This window comes from Nicotiana sylvestris, chromosome 1 (assembly GCF_000393655.2).
Source record: "Nicotiana sylvestris chromosome 1, ASM39365v2, whole genome shotgun sequence".
NCBI classification, from domain to species: Eukaryota; Viridiplantae; Streptophyta; class Magnoliopsida; order Solanales; family Solanaceae; genus Nicotiana; species Nicotiana sylvestris.
The window spans coordinates 66,893,675-66,919,010 of NC_091057.1; the positions used below are offsets into that span (position 1 = coordinate 66,893,675).

The 25,336-nt window shown below is 38.2% G+C and overlaps 1 protein-coding gene and 2 long non-coding RNA genes across 3 annotated transcripts; all 3 read left to right on the forward strand.

Annotated features, from left to right (window-relative positions):
* LOC138879744 (uncharacterized) lies at window positions 1-1,353 on the forward strand. Its single transcript, XR_011402714.1, has 2 exons — window positions 1-410; window positions 1,188-1,353. It is a non-coding gene; the product is annotated as an uncharacterized lncRNA (long non-coding RNA).
* Window positions 1,354-3,103: 1,750 nt separating this feature from the next.
* LOC138879748 (uncharacterized) lies at window positions 3,104-5,842 on the forward strand. Its single transcript, XR_011402715.1, has 3 exons — window positions 3,104-3,247; window positions 3,730-3,782; window positions 5,770-5,842. It is a non-coding gene; the product is annotated as an uncharacterized lncRNA (long non-coding RNA).
* A 4,690-nt stretch (window positions 5,843-10,532) lies between these two features.
* Window positions 10,533-25,336, forward strand: LOC138870899 (zinc finger BED domain-containing protein RICESLEEPER 2-like). The gene is made up of 4 exons (XM_070148740.1): window positions 10,533-10,760; window positions 23,919-24,083; window positions 24,228-24,474; window positions 24,591-25,336. Exons 1-4 carry the CDS (start codon window positions 10,533-10,535, stop codon window positions 25,334-25,336), a joined length of 1,386 nt encoding a protein of 461 aa, XP_070004841.1.

Genomic DNA, 25,336 nt, shown 5'->3' on the forward strand with positions numbered 1-25,336 from the left:
TCCTTCTTCTCTCTTCTCTCTCTCTTCACTCCCTCTACGTCGCCCCAGCTCCGCCCACGCCGCCGGCCAAAAATCTCCGCCGCCGGCGGACCACCTCCAAACACCTCCAAATTCACACCATGTAATCTCCACAACTTCCTCTTTCCATATCTCCAAACCAAATCATTCAAACTCCTTGAATCTTAGATCTAGGAAACTTTTCCGTCACTTTTTTGCCCAAATTCTTGAAGCTACAACCACTACCGCACCACAATACCTACATCAATGGATAGAGCTCCCCAAGACCTAGCTATTGATGCCAATTTTACCCTGAAAATCCGGCGACAAAAATCCGGCCAAATTCCGGCGACCTCCCCGAACACCCTCTTTGGGCATACCACCATTTTTTCGGCCACTTGAATTATAAAATGGTAAAAATCCTATTCTTTTGTGACTGTTTTTTCTATTTTATTTTTATTTTTTCAGATTTTATTTTTGTCTATTATTAATTATAGTTTTTGAAGTTTGAAATGTTAAATTTTCTGTTTTTTGCACTTGTTGAAGTAGTAAAATAGTTTTGTGTTGATAAAAGTGAGGTAGTGAAAAATACTTAAGAGTATATGGTACTTGTTTGGTTTTTTATTTACTGCTTCAAGACTCTTTAAGTACAATACTCAAAAGTCAAATTGTTTGGTAAGAAAATGTAAACCTTTGGACAGTGTTTGAATAAAAGTCTGTCTTTGAATAGTGGAGAGCAGATTTTATTTGAAATACTTCACAAGATTTGAACCAGAAAGTCTGGCATTTTGAATTTAAGAGCAGATTTTGTAGAAAAATATGTCAAAAAGATTGATTTTTTAATTTTTTTGAAATAGCTGATTGTTTTGATATATAGGAGGACACTCCATCTTACTGAGAGAGCTCTAGACACACAAAAAAGAGAAAAAATCAGTAGCTATAATATCCCTTAGCAGCTTTTGTGAGTTGATTCTTAAGTGAAAAACTTGTTTAAGGAAAATAGAGCAGTCTTGAAAGATTTTTCTAGAGTTACATAATTGTACTGTTTTGCTGGGGTATTTCTAGTTTATTTTCTTGGGTTTGAATCTGCCGGTTGTCGCTGTCTTTTGTTGTTGTTGCTGCCCGTTTAATTGTTTTGCTGTTTGGAAAGAGCTGACTCTGCTGTATTTGTTCTTCTTTCTGTTGTCCAGGTAATTTTCGGACCTTGTAAACTCATAAAATCAAGTTGGAATGAAAGATAATGAAGCTGGAAAATATTAGTAGTTTTATCGTTCTATTGTAATTCATTTTTATATGCTCTTGAATGTTTGATAATGTTATAACGATATGTTAGTTAATTAAATTGTGTTAAGCATCTTTAATTATTTTTATTTTTGCAAAGCATTAGATATAATTTCATAGGAATTTGGTTGTCTGAAAGGAGCATATATATTAAAATTTGAACCATTGTAGCCATGTTTGTCCCTTTGTTGTCACAAAGCTAAGTTTCTATTATTATTATTATTATTATTATTATTATTATTATTATTATTATTATTATTATTATTATTATTATTATATTTTAGAATCCCAATAATCTTTTTTTTATCTCTTAAAAAATACTTATTTAGTAAGGTAGTTAAGTTGTAGATTAGAAAGACAATCTGTAAATTTATTTTTGTAAATAGTTGGCTACGGATTGCAAATAGCAAGATATGGCCAAATCTGTAACATAGCTTTAAAAGGCTATATCTGCAAATTTAAAGTCCAAAAGCATATGGGCTTTTAGATTTTGTCTTGTACATGAGCCCATTTGACTTCATCAACCCAACAGTGGGCTACCTCATTCAATGTCAAGACAAGCCCACATCTTACTAGTTTTAAGCAATGTCAATTGATAATTTTCTCTCATTACTCTCATCTTTTAAATTAGTACTCATAACAATAATTTTTTCTCATTAGTTAAGTTGTAGATTATTATTCAAATCTTTTCTTTAATTTTTTTAAAAGATAAATAAAAACGGACATAAGAAAAGCATAAAAATCAAATAAACCACAGTTTGTCCAAGTTTAATTCAAGCCAAATGTAGTCAATAAAGCGACCGTGCTAGAACCACGGGACTCAGGGAATGCCTTACACCTTCTCCCCGGTCAACAGATTCCTTACCCGGACTTTGTTTTCGCATACCAATAATAATAGAGTCAAACCTTCCTTTGAATAGGGATTCAAATAAAAGGTGACTTGGAACACCTGTAGAAATCAATTCCAAGTGGCGACTCTGTAGATAAAATAATCCCTACTTCAAATTTGTCACTTTAATTGGAAAAGCTCTTTAACCCACAATCTATAACATTTTACACTTATCTCTTGGAGGGGTAAAAAGGGGTGTGACAGGCAATAAGGTGCATTTATATACGGTTGATAATTTGTTCTTTGTTGTAATTCAAAGGCATACTAGAGAGCTATCACTTCAGTCCCAACACAACCTTGTTCATGTGTAGATCGTGTCATTCCTTGTTCACCTGAGCCTAGTGATTATCTAGATTATCCTACATATCCTTTGTTAGACCCCATATTTTTGTAAGCAAAAGTGCGTCGTAAGTCAATTGATGTAAACTCAAAAATGAGATCATCTTTAAAAGTATGTAAAGTAATCTAATGATATCACATCCTGTATTTTTGTTCAAGATACAAATGACTAGGTTAAGGACGAATGCATTTAAACGTAAGAAAGGAGATTTTGGACAAATAAATGAGCTGCTTGCTTACCCCACGTGCCTGCTTCACCAAACTACTCTTCGTCCTACTTGCTTGAGCTATTCGACACATGTCTAAATTATGTAACGAGGATGAGACACATATTTTAGAATGGAAAAAAAAGCCCACATTAGTTTCATCACCTACTTAGAATGTATGGCCCAAATTAAAAGGGAAAGGGAAAGGATAGAGACGGGCATGTTTTGGGGTTGCCCAAGACCTATCTGCCCAAGCCCATTAGTGGGTCATATATACATGGATATATATCTATTTCACTTAGATAATAATTCATAATATCTCTCTCCATTACAACGTAAAGAAGCTCCAAAATATCATCCCAAAACCTCTCTCAAAGTTACCCTAGGGCTCAAGACAAAATCCACAAGTCAGTATGGTAATTTCTCTCTTGGAAGATAAAGATCACCTAGTTATCTCTCTACTTTATTGTTTGGGGTAAAGATGTTATTTGAGTTTGAAGTAAAACTTAGTTGGACAAGTATTCTTGCTGTCAAGGTAAGGTTTAACTTCTCCTATATGTATTTAAGATCATCTATATATATCTAGTTGATTAGATAAAGAAAACTTGTGAAGTAGATTGAACTTCATGTTGAAGTATTATAGTTGTTGGACTATTTTGGAGTTGAATTCTTGATGTTTTATGGCTGAAAATCGGTAGAAATAACTTAAGAATACTATTGCTATTGTTGTTGATGTGTTTGGAAGAAGAGAAGGCTTGGAAAAGTGCAAATTAGAACTTGGTTGTTGGGTGAGATGGCGTGGAATGTTTTGGTGATGTATTATAATGAATATGAGGTTAGATATTGATATATATGTTTGTTGACATTCTGGAAATTATAGTCTTGTTATTTGATTTGAGAAAACTGAAAAGAATAAGGGGAAGTGTTGTCCAACATTTCGTAGACAGGCTAGTCGCTCATTTGTGTTGAGTTCTTGCTTCTGTAAGCTTAACAATGGTCCCTTATGGTTTATTGCAGATTGAAATACTAACAGGCTGAACCGACATCGTGTGGTTAAGTAAACTACAAAGGTATATTAAAGCTATCCCTTCTTTCCTCTTGGCATGATCCCATATAATACAAACGAAACGAGAAAACACGCAACTTTCATAAATTAATCTATTCTTAGAAGTACTAGGTGTGCCTATGTTCCTAATTCTCCATGTGTCCTAATATTATATCATTTGTTCATGGGACTCAGAAAATACATAAGTTGATAAAGTTTATTTCATGATATTAATATTATACCCTGTAAGTTTAACAACCTTGATACCGTTATATATATATATATATATATATATATATATATATATATATATATATATATTTGATATGGTATTTTGAGTGAACATTTTTGTAAAGAAAAAAATAGTTTGAAAAATATGATTTTAAATAGTTATAAATATTACTACTTTCGAATATGCTTTAAATTATACACAAATATAATATAGAAAGTTTATGATATTTTTTGTTACATCTCGCATTTTCGTATGTAAAATTTCGTTTTCAAGTTAACCGACATAGACTCGGGGATGAGATCATCTTGACGTTACTTACGCTATTTATAACAAGCGATGAATAAGTGTTATGAAGGATAAAGGGGTACACGGATTAACGAAAACGGGTTTCATTGGGAATGACCAATTTGGAATAAAATACGGGTCGAGCGATAATAGCAGATAATTATAAATTAGTACCATGCAAGGTACCATATGATTACTGTAGTGTAATATATAAAATACATATGAAGTATTTTGAAAATAAATAGAATTTTAAGTAATTTGTGATAATTTTTAAATTATGCGGGTAATAAATTAATTATCGGGTAACGAAACATTACCTGATTAACTAATAAGTGGATAAATTAAAATCACCCCAAGGAGGAACGTGACAGCCCCATTTAGCATAAGGTGAGTCATTTATCGAAGCTTCACATGTGTCAAAAGCTTAATTTCAAAGTCTTATCAAGACTTTGTTTTAAGCTTTATGAATCAAAAAGAGAGATCAAAACATGTCACTTAGGATAAACATAACCATTTTACATTCTGTTAAGTGAAAAGCAGAAGCATTTTCATGCTCACCAAGCGTCCAAGCCTCACTCCAAAATTGTATCAATTCGTTACGTTGGCATTTAAGCCAAACGTCGATTCTTAAATTCAATTTTTGGGTCTAAGTTCAATCCACGAAGGTTTCCAACGGGATAATTATATGGAGTTATTCCTAATCCAGATATGTTAAGGTCCTCTCTTCTTTCTTTTGGCATGGTCCAAATTATACTGAAGAAACGAGCAAATACAGAGTTTTCTATAAATTACTCTATTCATAAAAATATTAGGAGTGTCTATATTCTTGATTCCCTATGAGAATTATTCCCTATGAAAATATTAGCAGTTAGAAAAGTTTATCTGGAAGGAATATCGAGATCATTATGTATTTTTCATGCATTTCACTCATTTATACATGTGCATTGATGTGCATTGATGTGCATTGACCCATGACCAGATGGCATTATATATGCGTATATATGTAAATATATGTATATGAGATATTGAAAAAGGTTACAGTATTATATACGCACCACCACCTAATCAGCTGGTATGTGATAATGATGTTGCCCACAATGGGTGAAATATGATTCAAACGGCGTTATATACGCGTATATATGTATGTATATGTATATATGATATGGGAAGAGGTTATGGCGTTATATACGCACCACCACCTGATCAGCTGGTATATGTTGATGTGTTGCCCACAGTGGCCGAGACGATATGATGGGATGCCCTCAGTGGCTTGATGATATTATGTACACCCATACATATGCATGGCACGACATTTATACGCATGTGCATGATATTATAAACGTTTCAAAATTTACAGAGTTATTCAGATTTAAAGGTATTTTTGTATTCCATGTTTCATCTATGTCTTTTATTTACTTATTTTCATGCCTTACATACTTAGCACATTTTTCGTACTGACGCTCTATTTCACGGGGCCTGCATTTCATGCCCGCAGGTGCAGGTAGGCAAGTTGACGGTCCCCCTTCTTAGGATTCTTGACCAGCAAGAGTTGACGTGCTCTACTTGATCCGGAGTTACTTTTTGTTTTGGTACGATACGTTTATATATATATATATATATATGGGTATGACGTGGCTTAGTCCCGTCTTTATACAGTTATGTTTCTATTAGAGATCTCTAGACAGTATGTCTATTTGGATTGTATGTAGCATTGACGGCTTTCAGTTTTAGATGTATAGTTGTCTGCCCTGCCGGCTCACCCACTGTATTTTGCTTGTATACGTACATATGCCTTGATGGTAGGTTTCTTTCACGTATATTATTTTCGTAATGCAGCAGATGTTATTCAGGTTCCTATCTTAGACGCATGTTTAGGGGTTTTTGACAGCTAAGACTCAGGTACTCGTCGCGGCCCATCGGTTTGGGTCATGACATTTTCTTTATTGTAAGATAGAAATCATTTTCTCACATGAAAAGAGGTTATCTTTTTACCATTTCAATAATTAACCGTACGAAAATTTGTATTCTTTATATGAGATTAGGAAAATTATAAGTTGAGAAAATATATGTAGTTTTACATGGATATTTTACTGAAATAATAGTGTATATATTTATTTTATATGATACATATGACCATGATAGTAGGGTATATAAAGTGTGTTAAAAGTAAGAAGCATTTTAAGTAATTTGAGATAATTTTTAATTATGTGGATAATTGGTTAATGAAGGAATTAACTAATTAATGAAACTTAGGGGTAATTAATTAACAATCTTGGATAAGACCAAAAGGCAAAAATGTGGTAGCCCCTTCCTTAACATTTAGATGACTCTTAAAGTCCTGTGAAATGTGGCAAATTAGAGATGTGAGTCATATATTCATTTAAATGTAAGTCCACTTTCTCTCCTCTTGCTATATTATCTATCAATTTCAAAAAAATTGTCGTAGGAATAAACACACACAGAATGAGAATAAGGAATGATTAAGAAGAAAATTTTATCAAAACTTAGTGACAGGTTCTTTTACAACTGGAATTAAAGTAGTAATAGATTTCACTCAATTATCTCCCCAGCTAATAAAATTTTCAATGGCAGCTAAGTATGTTTGTGTGTTATTAATGTAAGTCACATAACCAAGATAAGTTCTTCAACCATTCAAAGCAACGTGAGATTTTGCAAATATAAGGAAATAAGTGCAATCTTTCTCGTGAATATCATACGGATTTTCCCTACTCCAGGTACGTTAAGGCTAATCCTTCCTACTTTTGGCATGATCCAAGTGACGATACATAAACATAATGATATTCCGTAAATGGTTCTACTCTTAGCAGTTAAGGATGTCCATGTTATTCATTTCCGTAAAGTAATATTCAAGCATGTCTAAGTACGTATCTAGTTCCCTATTGAGGTATATGATAAAGATATTAGTGTTCATAATATAAGTGACATATGCACCTACAATCACGACTAATTTGTTCTAACAGAAGATTTTAAAATACAAGAAAGTGTTTGTCAACTGATGTACTATGTCCACACGAAGAATAATCTTCAGCTATTATTGTTTATCTGTTGGTTGCCAAAGATAGTTTCAGTTAGTAATATGTTCTTGCAAGACTAATTTTCCTTTCAGTGACTTTCATAAGCAATTGACTTAAGAAAAGAAGGTATATCTCCCGAGCTAATTATCAATAAAAAGAAAAGGGTGAAGCTTACAATGTATGAAGATGATCTTGAATTTTCTAATATTAAAAAAATACTATTTTTAGCATAAGCTCCGACAATTAGTCAAAAGTATTAAATTGAAATACTATGGAAAAGGAGAACTTGCCTTTTGAACTTAGTGTTTGATTGTGATTCTAATTGGTGGTGGACATTCACAGCATGTTTGTGGTTGAGGTATTTGATAAATATGTTAATGTTTATAATATAGTGATACATGCATTTATCACCGTGCTATGGTCGGTCGGGCAGTTACCAGAGGTTGATCAGTTATGTATCATTATTTACCACCGGTTGGGCAGTCATGCATATTCATTTACCATCTAGCTACGGTCGGTTGGACAGTTATACGTTCACCACCGAGCTAAGGTCGGTCGGGCATTCATGCATTTACTACCGTGCTACGGCCGGTTGGGCAGTTACCACTGATCACCTGGGCAGTTATGCATCATACGATATGGATAATAGAGATAGTTTCAAGGAGAAGAAGTATATATATATATATATATATATATATATATATATATATATATATATATATATACATACATATATATAAGTATAATATGTATGCATATACAGTGGCACTTCAAAGATTCAGGTTGACCCTTATATGTCTTTAATTAATGTTGACATTTTGTTTTAGTTCCACCTTACATACTCAGTACATTATTCGTACTGACGTCCTTTTCTTAGGGACGCTTCATTCAGGCCTGCAGGTATAGAAAATCAGTTTGACGAGCCCTCATAATTGACGAGATTGGCTTTAGCAAAGGATCGGTAAGACTCCACCTCATTCGGAGTGCAGCCGAGTCTCTGAGTCATTGTGTCAGAATTTTGCTATAGACTTATGGGTAAGCTGGTACCCTGTCCCATTTGATGTCAAATAATCTTAGAGGCTTTATAGACAGAGGTTCATTTTGTATAGTATGTTAGAGGCCTTGATGGCCCATATGTGTTCATGTTTAAGAAATATGGTTCAGTAATACAGTGTTGCCCCCTATAGTTATACATTACGAGTTGTGGTCATGTCAGCCCATGATAGTTATAAAGAAAAAAAGAGTTGCAAAGTGGTTCGCTCAGGCCAGTGCGGCACCGAGTACCAGCCATGTCTCCCTAGGTTTGGGGTGTGACAATTAACCAAAGGCAAATTAACCATATGGCATTATATACGCATATATTATATGTATATATGGTATGGAGAAAGGTTACGACATTATATACGTACCACCACCTGATCAGCTGGTATACGTTGATGATTTCGCCCACTAAGGCTGAGATGATATGATGGGATGCCCTCAGAGGCTTGATGATGTTATGTACGCATATACTTATGCATGACATTATAAATATTTTATGATTTACAAAGTTATTCACACTTATAGGTTGAGTCCTTTACTCTATGTTTCTTTCATGTCTTTTATATAATGCCTTTCATACTCAGTTCATTATTCGTACTAACGTCTCTTTTTCCTGGGGGCGCTGCGTTTCATGATTGCAGGTTCCGATAGACATGTTGAAAGTCCTCTTAGTAGGCTATCAGCTCAGCGAAAGGTGTTAATACACTCAATTTACTTTGGAATTGCCTATTTGGTCGTCCTACGTCTATTATTCCCTTGTGTTTTATTTCGGTTATCTCATGACGGCCCTTCTGGTCCATTTACCCATGATGATGTAACAATAAAGATACATTACGTTGGTATTCGATTGAGTAAGGCACCGGTTGCCTATCGCGGCCCTTCGATTTGGGTCGTGACATCCTTTGAGCTGGATGATTAGCTAAGTCTACCAATTGTCCCAGACTCTGTAATTGAAGTTGATTCAGAACCAAAGAGGCTTTCCATAACTCTTAAGCCATATATTTGGCTTAAATATTATGCATGCGAGGATAGATAAACCTTCTAGTGCTCATGTTTTTCTATATCCCATTTCAGATGTGATGAATTACAACTGTTTGTCTTCTGAATACCAAAGTTTAATTATCATATTTTCTATTGAAACTAGGCCTAGATCCTACAGTGAAGTTGCAAAAGACAATAGATATGTTTAAGCAATGCAAATAGAAATACAAGCACAAGAAGATAATAAGACGTGGGAAGTTGTTTCTTTACAATTTGGTAAAAGAGCTATTGAATGTAAGTAGGTATACAAGATTAAGTACAATGATACATAAGAGATTGAGAAGTTCAATACTAGGTTGGTTGCCAAAGGATACAGTCAACAAGATGGGCTTGATTATCAAAAAAACCTTCTCTAGTGATAAAGATGGTGACTGTTTGATCAATTCTTTCGATAGTAGTGATGAAAAAATGGGACATCCATCAAATGCATGTCTACATTGCTTTCTTGCAAGAGAATTTATATGAAGAAGTCTACATGACCTTTCCATAGGGTTTTAGTGGCAAGGGTGGTAGCAACAAGCATGCAGACTCCTCAAGTCACACTATAGCCTTAAATATGCCTCTAGGCAATAAAATATTAAATTAACTATAGCTCTGATTTCTTTTGGTTTTATTCAAAGTCTCTTGAATTATTCAATATTTGTAAAGATTCAATGAGAAGATAGTGGTAGTTATGATATATGTAGATGATCTTTTCATCACTGATGATGATGTCTCTCTAATTCAGGAGACAAAAGCCTACTTGCAGGAAAATTCTAAAATTAAAGACTTGGGTGAATTAAAGTATTTATTAGGCCTTGAGTTTGCCAGAAATAAAGAGGGAATTTTGATGCAGCAAAGGAAGTATGCTCTTGATCTCATTTTTTGATATGGGCTTGGTTGGGGCAAAGTCTTTTGGGGCTCCTATGGAACTTAATTTGAAGTTGATAACTTCTGAGTTTAATTCACACTTTGGTATAGGCAATGATCCTTCTATAGTAGTCCTGGTGAATATCAGAGATTAAGTAAGGCGGCTTCTATATCTAACTATTATCAGACCTGACATAGCTTTTACTGTCCAATATTTGTGTCAGTAGTTTATGCATTCTCCTAAATCATCCAATGTAGAAGCTGCCTTGAGGCTTGTGAAATATATTTAAAAATGTCTCATGGTATAGGGGTGCTTCTATCTTCTAAACCTTCTGATAATCTTACCACCTTCTGTGATTCCGAGTGGGCATCTTTCTCAAACAGTAGACGATCAGTTACTGGTTATTTTGTGAATTTTGGTAATCCTTCCATCTCCTGGAAGTCGAAGACACAAGTTACTATTTCCATAAATTCTGTAGAAGTAGAGTATTGCAACTTAGCTCCCACTATTGCTGAAGTGGTATAGATTATTGGTCTGTTCAATGAATTGGGTAGAAGCATTTAGTTTCAATCACTATCCACCGCTATAGAAAATTAGTCATCCAAATTGCTGCTAATCCTATTTTTCACGAAAGTACCAAGCACATCGATGTTAATTGTTACTTTATTTGAGAGAAGGTGTAGCTTGTCTTAGTTCACATTCTTCATCTTGCTTCCTTGGAGCAGCTGGCCGATCTTTTGACGAAGGGACTTACAGCTGCAAAATAAGGGTATTTACTGTCCAAACAAAGGATGTCCAAGCGAGCGATGTCCAAGCGAGGGATGAAGAATGTCTTCATATCCCCTAGCTTGAGGGGGTGTATAAAGGAATTGATTAAATATATTAAAGTCCTCTAGCTTAGCTTAGTGTAGCTTAGCTTAGTCATTAATAGTCCATACAATCAATAAGCTAAGGTAGTTAGACACAAGAGATAATTATGTCAATTGATGTGTCCAGTTGTCAATAGGTTGTTAGAAATCAGTTATACAACAATAAATATCTATATTAGTGTACATAGAAGTGTATATGAACATTCGGAATATACCAGAGATTCACTCTATGCAATCGCCTCATTAATCGTGTTTACTTTCAAAATCGGATAACAATAGAATTTGTAAATGGTTTTAAGGATACGTGGATTAGATTGATACAAAGCAATAAATTAAATTGCAAATTAAAATGAAGTATGATGATTTAAATTCAAACCACACGAAATGATCAGTTACAGCCTTGGGAAGTGAGTCAATCTTGAACAAAATGCACTTCGATCAGTGTCAAGACATACTTGAATAAGAACTTTAAAGAGAAAATAACAGTATATTGCTTCTGAAGGCGTGTCACAATGCCCTTTAAAAATAATCAGACCCCCTTTGTATAGTATGAGATTGGGTAAAATTCTATAAAAGGTAAAAATCTCCTGATTTACTGATTTGTCGGTTCTTTATTGATACTGCCGAGATTCCCACCGTAATACTCGACCGGTCATAAATACTCAGGCCTTCTGTTATTTCGGTCTTCTGTTGGTTACACTGACAATATCTCCTCGAGCTCGTTCAGGGTCGGGGTCGATTCTAGGATCATGGATCCAATGTTCTCGAGGACGGATATTCTGGCTTATGTTCTGACTTGATAGGACTCGAGGTCGATTTCCAACCCCTCATGTTCTATGCCCGATCTATTGTGTAGTAGATGAGTTCAATTTCGACCGTATACCGATAGTCCCCTCATTTTTCGAACAGTAATAGATGAGAGACGATATGAGCTGTCGATTCTCAACTCGGTACTCCATGTCAAAAACGACAAAATAAATGAAATGTCTCGTTAGTCACATCTTAATGGCATTAAATGCTTGTCAGTCATTGGTCGGCCACTCCTGGATTTAAACCGCCATTTGAAAGCTATAAATACCCTCTTCTTCATTCATTCAACTTTACATTCAAACCTTCTCTACTCTTGTTCCTTAGAAATTTCCACATTTTCTATCACTTGTATCCTGATTTTTTGAGATCTTTGTAAGAACTTATGCTTGTCTTCATCCCAAACCATCAAGTGTATCCCTTTAACTCCTCTTTTCATCTTTTACCCTCTATTTAAAAGAAAATGGTGAAGAGTTCAAAAATAATTACCCAGAAAGAAACTACTCCTACATCACGGCTGGCCGGCGAGGAACCATCGGTGGAACCTCCTCTTAGCATGTTCATTCCTGGCGGGTGCTCGATGACCGCCCATTTTAAGGTTGAAAAACCTTCACCCGTACCGGTTCGGGGTGAGAAGGTCTCGAGGTACATCTGTTCGATCAATGAGAAATTCTCCCCACTGTTAAAAAGGATTGTAACTTGTTCAGCAAAGACATGGTGGTTCTCGAGCCCGATGAAGATATCACTACTCACATCGAGGGATACTTAAGTGTTAACACTTATCCCTTTACATTGGACCCGTTGGACCCGATAATCATCCATTTCTGTAAAAGATACGAGGTGTGCCTTGGTTAGACCACCCTTCATTCTAGAGAATCATCATCCTTCTCTGGTTTTTTATGAGCAAGATCGACGGCTGCTCGTTCACCGTTGACCACCTAATGCGCCTATACAATCCCTGATTCTTTTAGGGGGAGACTGATCAAACTCGCATGTCAGGCTAGCAAATCCCAATTCTCGAGCATAGATAAAGATCGAGATCGAGACTGGCTAGGTCGTTTTGTCTGAGTGAGGACCTCAAGCCTGATCCCAGTAGAGTGCATGTCGTTCCCCGAGAAGTGGAGCACAAAATGTTAGAAAAGTTTTGTGTTTTCCAAAATTTTGTTTTACTTTCCTTTTCTTATTTCTTATCGGTGCTTGGTGGTGGTGTATCTGTTACTCGGGTCCTGAATGCAGTCCCTCGACTCAAGGAGTGGATTGAAGGCCTTGCGTCCCAAAATCCATATTTTGAGTGCGCATGGCGCGAACTCTCGCAGGGCCGGTGGAAGGCCCATTTTCACACTGAGGTTCCTTTCCTGAGTGAACAACAATTGGTTTTCTTTTGTGTCACTGAGTTCTTACTCGTTTCGTTTTCCTTTGTAGGTCTTTCCAAGGATGTTGCAATCAGTCCTCTATTCGGCGAAGAGGATGGCCCACCCGAGTCCCCTACTTCGAGACAAGGTATGGAGAAGAAGAGAAAAAGGGCTCCGAGTTCTCTAAGCTCAGAAAAAAAAGAAAACAAAGAGAAGGATGGTGCGCAAATCTAAGGATATCACTAGCGCTCGAGCACCCGCTTTGGACTCACTACACTAGCTGAGGGACGAGTCAGAAGAATAAGAAGAATAAGCCTTTAAACTGGTGGCCCGTGTGCAGTCAGGGTTCGAGGTACGAAGGGCCTCTGAGTGAGAGAGAGGTGAGGTCGATCCTCCTCGAGCAAGGGAGATCATGAGGAGGTCATGGTCGGGGCCAATATAGAGGCCCTGATCGATGCTAATCCGGAGGCCATGGTCGAGGCAATATAGAAGCTGGGTCGAGGCTTCCCCTGATGAGGGTATAGACCTTAAGAATGCACTCAGTGTGATAGACATCACTGAGTTGCCTTCCTTTACTGAGTCTACGATCAACGAGGTTCAGACACTGAAACCTTACCCTAACGAGGGGGCCCATAGAGCGAACAACCCTTTTTGCAGCTTTTTCCATAACGTGGATTCTACCACCATAGAGGACGTCACTGTATTGGGTGATGTAGAGGTGTCGAGGAAGAGTCCACCTCCGAGAACAAGCATGCCTTGCTCGAGCCCAAAATTAATCAACCGATTCCCAGCTCCAAGCACTGATCCTGACCTGAAGCGATCGGTCATTATCTCGATTTCGGAGGATGCCCGTGTCCTTTCTGCCCTCATAGGCGTGGCCAATTACCTTCGATTCTTGGTGACCGAGGAGGACCAAGCCAAGATGAATGAGGTGGAAACGCCCTGTATGTTCAATGAAGCTCAACAAGTGTTAAACCGGGTAACTTCAGATACCTCTTGATGATTTCTTTTTTGTACTTAAATCAATTTGTAAATGATAATAACTTCTTTCTCTGTGCTTGTAGGCCTCGATACTTCATCACGAGACTTTTCTCCGATATCGAGAGGAGCTAAACCAATATGAGGCCGAGATAGGCTCACTGAGATAAGAGACGCTTACAAACTTCTTAGTGAGAAAAGAGAAGGGGAGGCTAAGAGTCTCCGAGCTGAGCTAGAGGCGGCTCAGAATGAGCATGCCGACGTGTTTGAGCAAGTAAGAAGATTATTTAAGTCAGTGACAATGAGTCAGACATGGTGACGATGAGTCAGACATGGTGACTAATAGAGGTAGATGCAGTGAAGACCAAGGCCGAAGAATGGAAAAGCAACATGGACCGCTTGACCTCGAAAAAGGAGACTTCCCAAGCACAATTAGCTTCCAAAGAGTTCCAGCTTCGAGCTGTAAAGGAAAAGGCCTTGGTGTAAGCCATAAAGATCTAGGAGCTCTAGTCTCAGCTAAATTCGGTTGTTTCTAGTCGAGAAAATCTAGCGAAGGAGCTCGAGACGGCCAAGTCGAAGGCTAAGATGGTTAAAATCGATGCCGATGATATTCATGCTCGGGGTATTGACTTATCGGCTGAGATTGAGCAAAGGATATCATCGAGTAGGCGAAGCGACAATCTCGAAGGGAGGCCTTCGAGGAAATTCATGCTTGGGGTTTTGACTTATCGGCTGAGATTGAGATTGCCAAGGATCTCGAAGCTGAGGCAAAAAAATTGTCCTATCCCGAAGATGATGAAGATTCTGAGGATTTGGGTGAGTCCGAGGGTGGGGGAGACCCCGAGGATGACGAGGCGGCCCCTGTAAAGACCATGTCACTTAGGGTTTTTGCAAATGCTTTTGTTATTTGCTTTTTGTATTACCTTTTGGTTGAGGCCGTTAGGCCTTTGTATAAATGTGTATCGAGGTCGTATTGGCCCTTGTAAAAGAATTCTTGAAATGTATATAAAGCTTTTTCCCTTCAGCAATTTCTGAGTTTTTTTTCCTTTGCTTTGTCATTTATATTTGCAAAGATTAAAATGCCTTAGCATGAAATAGTTAGGTTATGCTCAAAGGTTCGAAGAAGCCTTGCCTTCAACATTATTTTGTTTTTATGGCATTGTGGGGGTTTGGTGTGACTAAAAATATTTCCCCAAAGTACTTATACCTTTTTAGATTGTGGTTTGTCGAGGGTAGCTTTTAGAACCGGTTAAGAAATTTTAAGGCCTTGTTATTTTTGATACGGATCTCGGACATCTCCAAGCCATTTTAATTTGACTGTAGCCTTTTAGTTCGGGCATTTCACCCCAAGATATCCAGACTTTTTTAGGATAATAGTCTCTGATTGGGGATGGCCATAACCTTTAATATTCGAGCGTTTCTTAATAAGTCTTATGCCCCCGGGCAATAGCACCGATTGTCCGAGTTTGTTCTCGGACGGCAGTCCCTGAGTGAGAGTGATTGTTTGAACTCAATTTAAAGTAGCCCTTGGGCTTGATACTTTTAGGGGATCGGATGTAGGAAATTCCTTGATAAATGCAAGAAATATTTTTAAAGGACAAGATATTTATCCACAAGGAAGAGACTTCTTTTTATTCTTGTGCATAATAGATATACATGTGTACATGCTTTGTGCCAGGGTTTGAGTAGTCTATGCGTGCACGGTTCATTTGACCATTTGTCCCTGACAATAAATTCTATCTATCGATACCCTTCAATCAAGAAGTTTCTTTCCTTACTAAAGTTGGTATCCGAGGGTAATGCCCCCCAGTATTCGAGGTTGATCATAAAGAGAAGCCTCGGATACTGCTGATGCAATCTTTGACACCGATTCATGATCGGCTTTCTATTCTAATTTAGCACGATCCATTGTTTCCTCATTAAAAACCTTGCCGGAAAACCCATTTGGGACGAAACCAGTTCAAGGGAAAAAGAGTGCAACACGTGCTCTCAGACCTAAAATCTATGTCGTTTCTTGTTGGATAACGGCAAGTGTTAGTTCAAAAATAAGTAAAAAGAAAATGAATTGGGTCGTACCTTAGCAGTAGTATTGTTTCAAGTGAATCATGTTCCAATTATTTGGTAGTCGTTCACCATTCATTGCCCCAAGTTTGCACAATCCTTTTTCCGGCGATCTCGAGAATTTGGTATGGTACTTCCCAATTCGGCTTCAACTTCCCTTCATCCAGGTTTTGGGTGTTCAGTGTGACCTTCCTTAGAACTAAGTCCCTAATATTGAAGTGTCGATGGTTGGCCCTTCGATTGTAGTATCTCTCGATCCGCTATTTTTGGGCGACCAACCGGACAAGGGCGGATTCGTGCCTTTCATCTAATAGCTCCAGGCTCGTACTTATGGCCTTGTCCTTTGATTCCTTTGTTGCATATCAGAATCTGATACATGGTTCTCCGACTTCGACCGGTATTAGAGCTTCAGTGACGTAAACTAACGAGAACGGGGACTTCGAGGTTGTACGGTATGCCCATAGGACTTCGAGTAGGATTTCCTTCCATTTTCCTTTGGCGTCGGTTAACCTCTTTTTGAGGTTTTGGAGTATGGTTTTGTTGGTCGATTCTGTTTGTCCATTCCCACTAGGGTGATAAGGTGTTGATAGGATCCTTTTGATCTTATGGTCTTCGAGAAATTTGGTCACTTTACTACTGATAAATTGTTTCCCGTTGTCGCACACGATTTCGGATGGCATTCCGAACCGACATATGATGTGGTCCCAAATGAAATCGATGACTTCCTTCTCACTGACCTTCTTGTATAACTGGGCTTCCACCCACTTAGAAAAATAGTCAGTCATAAACAATATAAATTGAGCCATACTGGGTGCCCATGGAAAATGGCCGACGGTATCCATTTCCCACTTCATAAATGGCCATGGTGACAACCGAATGCAGCAGCTCCCCGGTTTGGTGAATGCTCGGAGCATGATTTTGGAATTTATCACATTTTCACATAAATTCCTTTGCATCCTTTTCCAGGTCGATCCAGTAGTAGTCGGCTTTGATTACCTTTCGAACCAATGATTCGACGCCCGAATGATTACCGCAGGTGCCCTCGTGAACTTCCCTTAGAACGTACTCGATATCTCCTGGTCCTAAACATATTGCTAGTGGGCCATCAAACGTTCTTCTAAATTGGGTTCCATCTTCGGACAAGCTAAACTCGGTTGCATTCGTATGTAGGGCCCTCGATTCTTTTGGATCTGAGGGCAATTTTCCGGCCTTCAAATATTCTATATATTTGTTTCTCCAATCCCAAGTTAGGCTTGTCGATTTTATAATGGCATGGCCTTCTTCCACTACCAATCTCATAAGTTATAGGACTACCCCCGAGTTGAGCTCGTCATCCTCGACCGGCGATCCTAAATTAGCAAGGGCATTAGTTTTGGTATTATTATCCTGAGGTACGTGTTGCAAAGTCCACTCCTTGAACCGATGTAATGTCACTTGCAACTTGTCCATGTACTTTTGCGTTCGTTCTTCTCTGACCTCGAATATTCCATTAATTTGGTTCACCATGAGGAGCGAGTCGCACTTAGCTTGGATCACCTCTGTCCCCAAGCTTTTGGCTAGTTCGAGACCTGCAATCATGACCTCATATACGACCTCGTTGTTAGTCAATTTCACAGTTCTAATGGATTGTCTAACTACGTTGCCTGTTGGTGGCTTCAATGCAATGCCATGTCCGGACCCTTTTGCGTTCGAGGAACCGTCTGTAAATAGGGTCCAGATTCCCGAAGAGGTCCCCGAGTTTACCAACAAATCTTTTTCAACCTCGGGTATTAGGGTCGATCTAAAGTCGGCCACGAAGTCTACCAAAATTTAAGATCTAATGGTTGTTCGAGGCTGATATTCAATATTGTACCCCCTGATTTCCATTGTCATTTGGCCAATTGTCCCGAGGGTTTGAGGTTATGCATTATATTTTGCAATTGGTAAGTAGTCACAACACATATAGGATGTTACTAGAAATATGGTTTCAGTTTCATATAGGTACTTAGCAAAGCGAGTGCCAATTTTTCTAGGTGAGGATATCTAGTTTCGGCCTCACCAAGAGTCCTGCTAACATAGTAAATCAGAAATTGCATACCTTGCTCTTCCTGCACCAGGACTCCACTTACTGCTATCTCAGATACTGTGAAGTATAGGTATAGTTGTTTGTCTGCCTTTGGCGTGTGAAGCAGTGGTGGGATCAATAGATATTACTTGAGTTTCTTTATGGCCTATTGGCACTCTAGGGTCCATGAGAAGTTGTTCTTCTTCTTCAGTAGCGAGAAGAACCGGTGGCTCTTGTCGGAGGACCTCGAGATGAATCGCCCTAGGGCGATAATGCGCCCGGTTAACTTTTGCACGGCCTTCATGTTGTCCACCACCGTGATATCTTCGGTGGATGTGATCCTTTCGGGGTTGATCTCAATTCCTCAGTTGGATACCATGAACCGGAGGAATTTACCCGATCCGACTCCAAACACATATTTCTCTGGGTTCAACTTCATATTGTACTTCTTCAATATGTTGAAGGTTTCCTGTAAAATTTTTAAATGGTTCTCTGCTCGCAGGGACATAACCAACATATCGTCAATGTAAATCTTCATTAATTTTCCTATTTGTTCCTTGAACATCCGATTTACTAGGCATTGATAAGTGGCACCGGTATTTTGTAATCTGAATGGCATCACGTTAAGCAGTATGTGCAGTACTTAGTGATGAAGGAGGTTTTCTCCTAATCATCGGGGTCCATTAGGAATTGGTTGTATCCGAAATAGACATCGAGAAAACTAAGGATCTTATGGACGGTCGTGGCATTGATCATGTGATCGATGTTTGGCAAGGGGAAAGAGTCCTTGGGACATGCCTTATTCAAATCCTTATAGTCTACAAACATTCTTAATTTGTTTCCCTTTTTAGGGACTACCACTACGTTTGCTAACAATTTTGGGTATTTCACCTCCCGAATTGACCCTATTTTAAGGAGTTTAGATTCCTCGTCCTTGATGAAAGCGTGTTTGACCTCGGACTGGGATCTCCTCTTCTACTTGACCGGGTGGAATTTCAGATCCAGGTTTAGCTTGTGAGTTGTTATCTCTGATGGGATCCCTGTCATATCAAGATGGGGCCAAGCTAAACAATTTATGTTAGCTTGTAAGAAATTGTATGAGTTTTTTCCTGAGCTCGGGAGTTAACCCCGTGCCCAGGTATACCTTTCGATCGGGTAGATATCCATCAAACCTGTTCCAGCTCCTCGACCATTGATTTTGTGGCATCAGAATCATCAAGGACTACTAAAGATCTGGGAACCCCGTAATCATCATCTTCATCAGTCCCCTGTTTATCCAATTGGGTCGTGGCCGGTGTCGATAATTGCTATTTAGCCCCTTGTTTTGTATCCGAACTTGGTTCCATTAATGTTGTGAGTGTTGATATCAGAATCATTTCTTTGACTGCAAACATTTCCTTTGCGGCTGGTTGTTCCCCGTAGATTGGTTTAATCCCTCCTGGCGTTGGGAACTTTATCACTTGGTGAAGAGTCGAGGGCACTACCCTCATGGTGTGGATCCATGGCCTGCCGAATAGGGCGTTGTACCTCATGTCTCCTTCGATCACATAAAACATGGTTTCATGGATGGTCCCGACGGCATTCACTGGTAATGTTATCTCTCCCTTAGTGGTTTCACATGCCATGTTGAATCCGTTTAGAACTCGGACTGCAGGCACGATTTGATCTTATAGGCCAAGTTATTCTACGACCCTCGATTGGATGAAGTTGGCCGAGCTACTTGGATCAATTAATATATGCTTAACTTGAGATATATTTATAAGTACAGATATTACCAGTGCATCATTGTAGGGCTGCACGATCCCTTTTTGCGTCCTTGTCATTGAAAGACAAAGTTCCTTCTGGTATGTAATCTCGAGTCCGTTTTTCCCTTGTGATGGATACTTTGGTGCACTTTAACATCGGCCCTTGAGGAACATCGACCCCATCGATGATCATGTTAATGACGTGTTGAGGTTCTTCTTGTTTGATCTATTTATTATAATCCCTATTTTTGAAATGATTCTTGGCTCTGTCGCTTAGGAATTCTCAAAGATGCCTATTGTTGAATAACCGGGCTACATCCTCTCTCAACTGTCGACAATCCTCTATTTTGTGGTCGTGAGTGCCATGATATTTGCACATCTGGTTTGGATCCCTTTTGGTTGGGTCAGATTTTAGAGCTCGAGGCCATTTGGTGTCTTTGATGCGTCCGATAGGCGATACGATGGCAGCATCAACATTAAAGTTATATTCCGATAACTTTGGTGCTTCTTTAGGCCCAATAGGCCTGTCAAAGCCGTTCTTTCTCATGAATCTCCAGCTACTCTAGCCTCGATCATTTCTCCTTTCATTTTTCATAGAACTCCGTCTGGACTCGCTGCTTCTTCGATCCCTATTGTACAACCGGTATCGATCCCTGTTCGACCTTGGTTCACGGTCAATATCTCTCTTGACTCTGTTGATGGGTCTAAGAGGATAAACGGACCATGAAGAAGCCCCCAGTTAATCATCATCGACTCTGATATCAGTTATGCACATCAACCAAAGTAACAGCCGGATACTCTATCAGATTTTGCTTCAACTGTTGTGAAGCCACCGAACATCGAACATTGAGTCCTTTGGTGAAAGCTTGAATGGACCAATCATCAGCGACTGGTGGGAGGTCCATTTGTTCCATTTGAAACCGGGACACGAACTCTTTGAGCATATCATGACCTTTAGTCTTACTTTGAAAAGGTCCGGCTTTCCAATTTCTCAACCTTGATAGCCCTAGCGTGTGCTTTCATGAAAGTGTCTACAAGCATAGAAAATGAGTCAATAAAATTATGAGGTGAGTTGTGATACCATATCATAGCTCCCTTTGACAGGGTCTCTCCAAATTACTTCAGCAAGACGGACTCGATCTCAGCATCCTCCAAGTAGTTTCCTTTGATGGCACATGTGTAGGAAGTGACATGCTCATTTGGGTCAGTCGTTTCGTTGTACTTAGGAATCTCGGGCAGGGATCGGCTTTGGAGCTGCACTTAGAGAGAAAGGTTTTTGTACGAACTTCTTGGAATCCAAACTTTTCAGTATCAGCGGTGCTCCAGAGATTTGGCCGACCCTGGAATTGTAGGTTTCCACCTTTTTGTCGTTTGCTTCAATTTTCTTCTCCCCTTATTCTATCTGTTTTGTCAGCTCGTCGAGCATTTTTATGATCTCGGGGTTGGTCCACACGGGTGATTTTCCGAGACGGATCGGGTTTAATTCTGCTCGGTGCATGGCTTTGGTTCTGTAACTGAGCTATCGCCGTCTGTTGAGCCTATGACATTTCGAAAATCATCCAAAGATAGATCTTATCTCCTCCATTGCTTAGAGTATTATGCACTATCGATCGGGCTCCACCACGGATGTTATTATTTGGGTCAATAGGCAGGTTTGTGTCGATAGCCACATGTGAGTTAGTGTCCAACGGGTCAGCAACTGGAATTCCGTCGGGATCAACGGGCGGTATCTCGTTACCCGACACTAGGTTGTTATTTTCACCATGGTGGCCAGACTCATTATCAACAAGTAGGGGTGCTAATTGTGAGTTTGACATTTGAGCTTAAACATGAAATCAGAGACACTTTAAGGAACAAGTGTAAAATAGTGTGTTATGGAAATTTGTATCAAATAACCACTATTATCCTTAGCCCCACGGTGGGCGCCAAACTGTTTACCCTCAAAATCGGATAACAATTGAATTTGTAAGTAGTTTTAAGGATACGTGAATTAAATTGATACAAAGCGATTAAATTAAATTTCAATTGAAATGTAGTATGATGAAGTAAATTTAAACCACACGAATTGAACAGTTACAGCCTTGGGAGGTGAGCCACATTTGAACAAAATGCACTTCGATCAGTGTCAAGACACAATTGAATAAGAATTTTGAAGAGAAAATAACAATATATTGTTTCTGAATGTATGGCACAATGTCCTTTACAAATAATCAGACCCCCTTTATATAGTAGGGGAGTCTACTTTGGGTACAATTTTATAAAAGGTAAAAATCTCCTGATTTGTTGATTTGCCGGTTCCTTATTGATACATGCTGAGATTCCCGCTGTAATACTCGACCGGTCACAGATATTTCGACCTTCTGTTATTTCGGTCTTTTATTGGTTACACTGACAATATCTCTTCGAGCTCGTTCGGGGTCAGGGTCGGGATCAATTCCGGAATCATGGATCCAATGTTCTCGAGGACGGGCATTCTGACCTTGTGTTCTGGCTCGATGGGACTCGGGGTCGATCTCCAACCCCTCATATTCCGAACCCAATCTGTCGTGTAATAAATGAGTCCGATTTCGACCGTATACACATCTCTCTTGCATGTACGTGATATTCATTATCTTTGATTAGATTAGGTAAATTTAACAAACTCACCAAATTAACATTCAAACATTCAAACTGTAGTTAAATTCAATATCTTTTGAAGTACTCGCTTATGAATGAGAGTTTCTATATTTCTTGATCCGATCAGACTTCTGCTACTTGATGAAAAACTAACAAAACAATACTAGAACTATGGCTGTCCAACGGGACAGGATGTCCCGTCCCGTCTCGCGTCCCGTCCCATCCCGGTCCGCTTCAAGTTAAATAGGATGGGCCAATGTTAAACGGGACACGGGATGGGATGGGAAGACCATTTCGTCCCGTTTTTCCTGTCTCGTTTAGTCCCGTTTCGTCCCGTCCCGTCCCGTCCCGCCAGTTTTTTTTTTAAATAACTAGCCGTTGGGCAACGGCTTAAATTGCAAAAATAGTCGTTGCCAACGGTCCAAACAGCCCCTACCCCCCCCCCCGAAACACCCCCTAACCCCCCCCCCCAAACTTTTAATATAACCCCTAAGTTTGTTAAATTACACTTTGGCCCTATTTTCTACTATAAATACCCCCATTCTTCTTCATTTTTTCCCACAAAAAATCAATCTTCTCTCTCAAATCTCTTACATTCTAATATTCTATCTATATTCTATATTATTCTCTCAATTTTGTTACTATCAAGTATCAACTATCAACTATCAAGTATCAAGTGATAACTTTCAAGTTTCAAATTTCAAGTATTTGGGCAAATTTTTTGGAGCAACTTTCAAGCTTCAAATTAATTCGTCAAGTATTTGGAGCAATATTTTGGGCAATTTCTTCAAGTTTCAATATTTAATCACGGTGCAATCGTTCCATCTCCTAATTTTAATATATAATTTTGCGTATCATTTTAGTGCTTAATTTTTGTGTTTACTTTACGTGTTAATTTTCGTATTTTATTTGTGTGTTTAATATTTGTGTTAGTTTTTTTAATTTAATTCCGTATTTAAATTATGGCACCTAAAAATGTATTTGGTATTTTTTTAAAAAGCAGTAAAAAATAGTAAAAGTGAAAGTAGTAGTAATCTTAATCCTAACCCTTCTCCTAGACCTAGAATTAGAAAGCATATTGATGAAATGACTCATGTTGATGAAACTTCATTTTCCCAACCCCCCACATTTTATGATGTTCATGTCAGAGAACAATTAGATCATGAAACTTTACAAAGATAATTTGGCAATGATATTTTTTTGAGGATGAAGAAAATGAGGATGAAGAAAATGAGGAAGAAGAATTAGATGAAACACCCACTAGTCCCGCAACACAAGCTCCAACTCAGAGTCAATCTCAGTCTGGAGCTTTACCCCCTGTACCCACTGTAAGGGGTAAGCCTAAGGCTGAACGTCCCAAAACATCACTTGTATGGAAATTTTTTAAACATGATAAAGTCAATCATCGTGCTATATATGAAAAATGTAAGCAAGTATTTGCACACACAACAAGTGGTGGGACGGGGGGTTTAAGTAGACACTTAATAAGGGATCACAAATCTTTATGGATACAGGCTAACATAGAAGCCGGAAAAATTATAGATCCTACCATCAGTACTGACACTCCTAGCGGATCTGGTTCTAATCAAATTCAACAACAACTTGACCCTGCTTCTGGTCATGTTTTACGCAAATATAACAAAGATAGAGATCGTGAAAACTTAGCAAAAATGGTGGCTGTCTGTGGCTTACCTTTTACTTTCAGTTCTCACCCTGCTTTTGTGCATTATATACAAGAAACATATAACCCTGCTTTTCAAGGTTTTCCTAAGACCACGGTTAGAAATGATGTTTTTAAATTTCAAACCGAATAACTTCAGTATTTCGTTGTGTATTTTTTCACTTAGATTATAAAGTGTCTATCACATCTGATATAGGTCGTAGTCCTAATGGTTGTGATTATTTAACTGTTACATGTCATTGGGTTGATCATCACTGGAACTTGCAAAAACGTATTATTGGTTATAAATTTGTTGATTCAAAACACACTGGAGCATATATTGCAACTACTGTTCTACAAATACTTGATTTTTATGGACACATTAATAAAGTTTTAACTATCACCTTAGATAATGCTTCTTCTAACACAACCGCAGCAAATAGCTTAAAATCTAGACTTTGTCCAATTAATCTAACAATTTTTCATGTTAGATGTGCATGTCATATTTTTAACTTGGTTGTAAAAGATGGTCTTAATTTATTTTCTGATGCTTGTAGTAAAATACAACATGCTTGTGGCTATATTTTTCGTGCTCATAAACAAAGTAGAATTCGTGAATTTGCTCAACAATGTGCTAGTGCTAACCTTCCATTTAGAAAAGTTCCAAAAGATGTTTGTACTAGGTGGAATTCTACTTATAAAATGCTTAAAGTTGCTTATGATTATCGGGTGCCTATCCAAAAAGTATTTAATATGCATAATGCTCACCTTGTTGATCAAATTATTGATTCTGATTGGGATGAGATCAGAGAGCTTATTAAATTTTTAGAAAAATTTTATTATGCTACAAAACAATTTTCTGGTATATATTATCCTACTGTTACACAAATATTGTGGTATATTTGTGGAATTTTTGTTGTATTTGGTAAGTATAAAAAATCCAACTTATGCACCGGCCATTAA

Coding starts and splice junctions, on each gene's coding strand:
- LOC138870899 (XM_070148740.1), top strand. CDS start 10,533: ATGTCTCATGGTATAGGGGTGCTTCTATCTTCTAAACCTTCTGATAAT. Junction 10,761..23,918: donor CTCCCACTATTGCTGAAGTG/GTATAGATTATT, acceptor TATTTTTTTGAG/GATGAAGAAAATGAGGATGA. Junction 24,475..24,590: donor ATATAACCCTGCTTTTCAAG/GTTTTCCTAAGA, acceptor CATCTGATATAG/GTCGTAGTCCTAATGGTTGT.